Genomic DNA, 7,205 nt, shown 5'->3' on the forward strand with positions numbered 1-7,205 from the left:
ATTTTGAGAATTTATCAATGAAGAAGTATCGGCTCCTGCTGAGCGCATAGACAATGTTGATCGATCCATCCATGTATTTGCAAGCTTGAAATCTTGGAGCGTTTCGCCGGTGGACACATCCTACCTTGGCAGACATACTTATGGTTGTGGAGCACATCCTCTAGCTGGTCCTCCTAACACTCCGAGCCACTCATATTTATTGTTGTGGAGCATGTCCTTTAGTTGGTGGTCCTAACACTCCGAACCACTCATACTTGCGGTTGTGGAGCACATCGACCCGTAGAGCCACCTATAAATGCAAGCCAACCTAACTACTGCTCAAATAGACTGGACAAACAAGAAGAAACACATACATACACATGGCTACTTCCGTTGCTACGGCTATGCCAGCTCCTGTGTTTCACCCCACAGTATGGGGGGAATACTTTATCAATTTTACCCCAGAGCCATTGCAGGCACGTTGATACACTCCCTCTCTTACTGCAAATCATAATCTTGTTTTCTGTTTACTTAAGCCGGCTTCCGCTTTCACTAGGATTACACTTGAACTGTCATATCTATCTCACAATCTCTTAATTTTTATTGCAAAGTTGATTTCAAAGGATAAGTCACATAAGGATTCTGTACATAATCTCAAATATTTTCTGCCCCTCGTGCCATGCATATCTGTAAGAAACCGGGGATTTAGTTTTCTAAAAAATTTAGGTTATAGACTTGGGTAAATCCATAAAACACTGTGCCCTCACAAAACACCTGGATTTTGAACTGACACACACATATCCTTTTCGTTTGCTTTGCCTTTCATGATTCTACTGACCATGTAAATACGTGCTTTCACATTTGTCAAGTCCAATTCTAGAGCTGTTTTATTGGCTTTAGTAACTATTTCAGTGATCTGAATACTTTAAAATAGTCTTAACATTAATCCAAATTGTTAGTAGTTTCAGTAATTGCAATACACGAATCTAGTTCATACATACTTTCATAGTGTATTAAAACCACACAAATTGTTCAAGAATAAAAAAATAAAAACTAACCTACTTAAAAGAATATATAGGTAGCTTTCCACAAAACACAAGAGTACGTGCCCAAAACATATGGCTTATGGGTATGCCCTTTTTATTTATGTTCCCAACTTTATAGCAAATACATGAATGGGTTTTTTAGCATTTATCAAAGAGTTCTATCCATACTAAAACTTCATCTTTTTTTTTTACAAATAGCTCTATGCCTACTCATTTCACACCATCTAGTGCCCGCATGCATGTCATCTTGATCTTATTAACATTCTAGAGTGACTAATAATCATGGATCAGATAAAACATATCTGTCATCTTGCTTCTGTTTGCTTTCAACTGGCAGATCTCAGATGAAAAGATGGCAGAGAGAATCAACCAATTAAAGGGAGACGTAAGTGGTATGTTCCAGGCTACCAAGAATGTTGTGGAAACAATGAACCTAGTAGATGTGGTTCAACGTCTTGGAATAGGTCATCATTTTGAGGAGCAGATAGCCACTGCCTTAGCTAGCATTCATAGCGCTGAGTTCAATAGCTCAAGCCTACATGAAGTTGCTCTTCGGTTTCGCTTGCTTAGGCAGCAAGGGTTTTGGGTTTCTCCAGGTATAACAAGAAACAGTAACCTAATTAATAATTAAGTATACAACTAAGGTTATCTACGCAAATATAAAAGAGACTAAATAATCCTGTGTACTCTGCAGATGAATTTGACAAGTTCAAAAATGAAGATGGGAGCTTTGTCAGTGGTATAGCGAATGACCCAAAGGGCTTGTTGAGTTTATACAATGCAGCTCACCTTCTTACTCACGATGAGGGGACGCTTGAAGACGCTATCTTATTTTCAAGGAGACATCTGGAATCAATACAGAGTAGTCTCAAGCCCCCTTTAGCTGATCAAGTTGGCCGTGCCCTTGAAATACCATTACCAAGGACCATAAAGAGGGAAGAAGCAATATCTTTTATCCCAGAGTACAGTAGTATACAAGATCAAACTTACAGCCCTGAGATATTGGAGCTTGCCAAGCTAGACTTTAACCTTCTGCAGCATCTTCACCAGAAGGAACTCAAGGCATTTACCCAGTAAGTATTGTAAGATATTCTATGGGTGAAGTTCTCTGAAAGCTTCGATTGCTGAGTATAGTATAGTATTAGTTACAAAATATTAGTAAAGTTAGGGTACTATATATGTAAAGTTCAGCTACTATTAACTGGAGTTACTTTTATATAAAATTCAGTGAAGTGACAACAAAATTGCAGTGTTTATCATGTGAGGTCAGATTAATAAATATATATAACTAATATCAGGTGGTGGAATGACCTTTCTGGAGAAATTGGGCTAGACTACGTGAGGGATCGGATTGTCGAGTGTTACTTTTGGTCTTATACTGTACACTATGAGCAAGCGAATGCACGTGCACGGATGATCCTAGCGAAGTTATTCGTGTTAACATCTTTGTTAGATGACACCTACGATGTGCATGCAACTTTGGAGGAGGCCCGAGAGCTTAACAAGGCTATTGAAAGGTTGGTTTAGTTTTTTTTCTTAATTTTTAAGTATGGAACTAAATATACATAAAAATAAGAAGGTTTATCAAATTGATCAAATTTTTAAAGAAGGATATTTACCATATGGTCACTAGTAGCCTAAAATTCTTGGCATGCATGCAGATGGGATTATGGTGATGTTTCTTTTTTACCGGAGTACCTAAAGAAATTCTTTGTCAAGGTAGTAAGCAACTTTAGTGAGTTTGAGGATGAGTTGGAACCACATGAAAAGTACCGCAACGTCTACCACAGGAAAGGGGTACAACACAAGCCAACCTCCCTCCCCCTGCAGCTAGTCGTTTTTTGTGTGGGACAAAATATGTGCCAGTTTGTTTGTGGTCATTAGAAAAGTAAGTCCAAATATTATTGCAAATTTGTGCCAGTTTGTTTGTGGTCATTAGAAAAGTAAGTCCAAATATAATCAAGGAGGAAACAGAAAACTTGTATTTAATATGACTTGATTACCATTTGAGTTCAGATCATATCATAACCAAGCTTAATTTGTGTAGGATTGGAGATGTGGATTATGAATATATCAGTTAAAAATAAATTGTTTTATTTATTGCAGTGTCTATTAGCAACCTGGCACATCTTTAATTTACAGTACCAAACAAAACAACAATTTCAACTTTTCAAGGCATCAGAAAATTACTGTGTTTCACAAAAAAAATCACAAACTTGGATGCTTCGCAGAAAATTTTGCGCTAAATTTTCTTTAAATCTTGTTAGTAATTAAACTTTTAGTGATTACCCAATCATAAGAAATATGCGCCAAACTTATTAAGTTATCAGAATGTCATAAAATATTAATTGTGTACACATTGATTATATAAATATCAGAATGGTGGGAAACATAGCTCACTTTTACCTATAGTCGTATTTCACCTCTATATGATTTTTCTTCGCAAATACTTATACAGTGTCCTTTTTCTGACATCCAGTTTCAAACTTTATCGAAGTACTATCTCCAAGAAGCAGAATGGTTTCATCAAGGTTTCACTCCAAGTTTCAAAGAGCAAGTGAGTGTGTCTGTCATAACTGCAGGTGCTCAAGTGCTGAGTATTGGATTGCTTGTTGGCATGGGCGATGCAGCAACCAAGGAGGCATTCGAGTGGGTCATTGGTAACACTGATGCTATTTGGGCATGTGGAGAGGTATCACGTTTCATGGATGACATGTCAGCGTTCAAGGTATTCACACTTAAAGTTTATGCAATAAGTGCATCTTTTTCATCTGTAAGCAAAATAAACCGTGTATTTATTACCTCATTACTACTCGTCCTTGTTCATAGAATGGTAGGAACAAATTGGATGTAGCAAGTACTGTGGAGTGCTACATCAAGGAGCACAACGTCTCAAGTGATGTTGCCTTGGCCAAGATAGGCTCATTTGTTGAAGATGCATGGAAAACCATAAATCAAGCACCTTTTAAGTATCCTGCCCTACTTCAGGTTGTGCAAAGAGTTGCCAGCCTAGCAAAGAGCATGACACTTTTGTTCCTTGACAAGAGAGATGCATACACATACAGCAAGGACTTCAAAAAGACATTGGAGAGCCATTTCGTCAAGCATATTTTGATCTAATATTAGCGAAGAATATGCCAACAACAAAGATATATTTTGCTAGCGAGATGCATCAGAAAGCCCCTCTTATGTTCTTCTCTACCCTATATGCATTATTTTCATATAAATTTGAGTATATTATGTGGGATCCCTATAGCAAAAAAGTAAGGCACTTAATCTGTGATGTGAGGTAGAATACATTTGTATCATGTTAGTGCGTGGGGCTTTGTTGTAACTTTTGTGAACAAATTATATATCATCCTACTTATTCATCTTTCTGAAATTGAACATAACTGGATCCTAATAAGAATGACAATATTGATTGCCCACATATGGAACTCTGCAAATGTGGTTGTGCTAAATTAACTGTAGGAAAAATAGTGTTGGGGGACCTCTATTCAATGGGTTCCCATTTCAAAACAAAGTAACAGGCATCCCCACATCCCCAGACTAGATACACAACTTAGTTATAGCATTGAGTAATGAACTTACACTCTGCATGTAGCTGAGGGATGTCAACAGGTACAAACCCACTTGGTTTTGCCATCCCAAACCCATAAAAAATATCTAAACCCATTTAAAAAGGTCATACCCGTGATGGGTTTAGAATTTTGCCCAAACCGTCGGGTTAATGGGTATCCTCGGACCACCTGTGGATCTACACTTTATGTATACTAGTTTTTATTATAATCAACAAGTTTAATATAATGAACATCAAATTTATAGCATACAGAAATACATGATGCAAAGAAGTTCAATGTTCATTAGAAATTACTAGAGGAAAATAAAAATAGAAATAATAAGTTATGTAGTCAAATGCTAATAACACCATAAAAAGTGACCAATCCACACCATAAAAAGTGACCAATCCATCACATGCATATACGAACACTACAACTGCAAAGCAACAACACCCCTACCCGCCACCAAAATATTTTGGGTTCATCAAAGTAAGAAGTGAAGGAGAAGGGATGCTAAGTTCATTATAAATTTATAAAATAAAATGACAATTGCACTCTGTTGAATCGGGTTTAAAAAATCCACGAGTTCGGGTATTTAGGAACAAACCCATGCCCACAAACCAAACGGTAGAACTTTGTGCCCATTAACAAACCCAGGTCTAAAAGTTGATCCAAACCTATACCCTAATGGAGTAAAAACCCATAAGAAATTCTCATCATCAGTATATCAACGTGTGTATATCCATATACTCATTTACACTTTTAGTATGTTCATATACTAATTCCAAAATATTTTAAAGGGATACATACACAAAATTTCAAAAGTATTCCTATTTTTTAAATATATTATAATTATATTTTAGTAGTAGTATATAAAAATAAGTATATCCACATACTCTATGAATATATGTATAGTCACGTACCCAACGTATATACCATCATAGATGGTCTAGTATGATCATATACTCTATATATATGCTTTTCATTAGATCAGATACGTCCTAGGTCATGTGATAGGCACGTGGAAGTAGGTAGACGCACGTGTAGAATGGATTTCAATATACATAGAACCCCGCTATTTGGTACCCTGAGTATGAAATAAGTATGAAATAGCTTATTCCATACCCATGCCCTACTACTATCACGTCTAGCGCGCGAACTAAGCGTAGCTCAGCTGGTAAGGTTGCTTATGGCATGCAACCTGCCCATCCGGTTCGTGTCCCCGACTCGGTATAGATGCTCGCATTTTTATGGATTTATTTTAGGATTTAACTGGCGCTATTCTTTCAGTGGTTGGCGATGTGCCTGTCGATAGCGAGGCGCTTGTGATGACTTTGTTAATTTTAAAGATCTACCGGCTCAGTTTTTCGAAGGTATGGACGGATCCAAAGCCGGGCTCCTGCTTAGGTGTCTGTTACCAGATTCGTAGAGGTCAGTTGGGCAAAGTAATGCAGTGGGCCATTGGCAGCTCAATTTAAACTATGCCCTTGTGCTTGGAGCCAGCACAAATGGAGAGAGAGGGCATGCTAGCTGCGGCCTGCAGATCAGCAACGTCGTAGGTTTGAACGTGTGTGTAGGCTCAAAAGTCTGTCGGCGTACAGCATCTTGAGCAGCTCCAACAAATTAAGTCGTAGCTATTCAAATCACTGGATGAAGCTCTTCAACGGTTTCAGAACATTAAGACTTGGAAAATGCGAATACACCATATCCTATAAGTTTTGCATACTGTCTTCTTTAGAGATAAACTATTGGACTTTTGGTGGCAAGTTTACTAAGCCATAATTAATTTTAGTGTCATAGATTCATAATGAGATAATTTATGTGGTACATCCATCTTAATATATACACATTAGCATTTCTAGTTAGTGAAATTATAGCTCCAAAACTGTGGAGGTCATTAAGTTTGTTTAGGTTAGTGGATGATATGTTCATGCTGTGTCGGCCCGGGCTTCCTTAAATTTCTGGGTCCGCCACTGCTCGAAGGTGGTTATAGAGGTAGAGTTTGTACATGTATTTATAGGGATGAGTCTGTATGCGTATCTATGAACATTTACGTCTGTATTATTTTAAAAAACATTGCTCCTATAAAAAACACGCCTGGCGCGATCCGTCCAAGGCACCCGCACCGGCGCGCGCAGGAGCGAGCTCATCGTTTTTTTCCATCCCACGCGAGCGAGCTCATCGTTTTTCCCCATCCCACGCGAGGGAACCTGTCAAGAGTACATACTACACGCCTGGAGGAGATACATGGCATACCAAGCTGCACAGCATTCTTCCAGCTGGTAACTTGGACCGCTCTACCGACAACGTAACGTTTCCCAGATATAAATAGCAGGAGCTGCCGCCGTGCTTGGTAACTCGGCGTGGCGCCCGGATCCAAAAGATTCGTGAGCCCCATCCGCTGCTACAACAGAGGGGCCTGCGTATGTAGTGCTAACTGATCGGTAACAACAGCATCCTTTCTTCACGCTTGGAAGGCTCCCGACCTTGCAGCCCGGCTCCAAATTTATAGCCAGCATGTGTAGAGGCAGTGGATTTTTCTTTTGAATAGGCAGGAGAGCTGGAAATCTTTATATTAAAAAAATAAATTTTGGAATACAAAACAAGGCGCGGTCAAAGC

The 7,205-nt window shown here is 38.6% G+C and overlaps 1 protein-coding gene across 1 annotated transcript; it reads left to right on the forward strand.

The window, feature by feature from the left end:
• The first annotated feature begins 327 nt into the window (after nucleotides 1–327).
• On the forward strand, nucleotides 328–4,402 carry LOC112896229 (alpha-humulene synthase-like). Its single transcript, XM_025964150.1, has 7 exons — nucleotides 328–455; nucleotides 1,363–1,621; nucleotides 1,720–2,098; nucleotides 2,324–2,542; nucleotides 2,687–2,822; nucleotides 3,505–3,753; nucleotides 3,855–4,402. The coding sequence occupies exons 1-7, from the start codon at nucleotides 360–362 to the stop codon at nucleotides 4,143–4,145; spliced, it is 1,629 nt and encodes a 542-aa protein (XP_025819935.1). The 5' UTR covers nucleotides 328–359; the 3' UTR covers nucleotides 4,146–4,402.
• The last annotated feature ends 2,803 nt before the right edge of the window (nucleotides 4,403–7,205 follow it).

This window comes from Panicum hallii, chromosome 6, assembly GCF_002211085.1.
Source record: "Panicum hallii strain FIL2 chromosome 6, PHallii_v3.1, whole genome shotgun sequence".
NCBI lineage: Eukaryota > Viridiplantae > Streptophyta > Magnoliopsida > Poales > Poaceae > Panicum > Panicum hallii.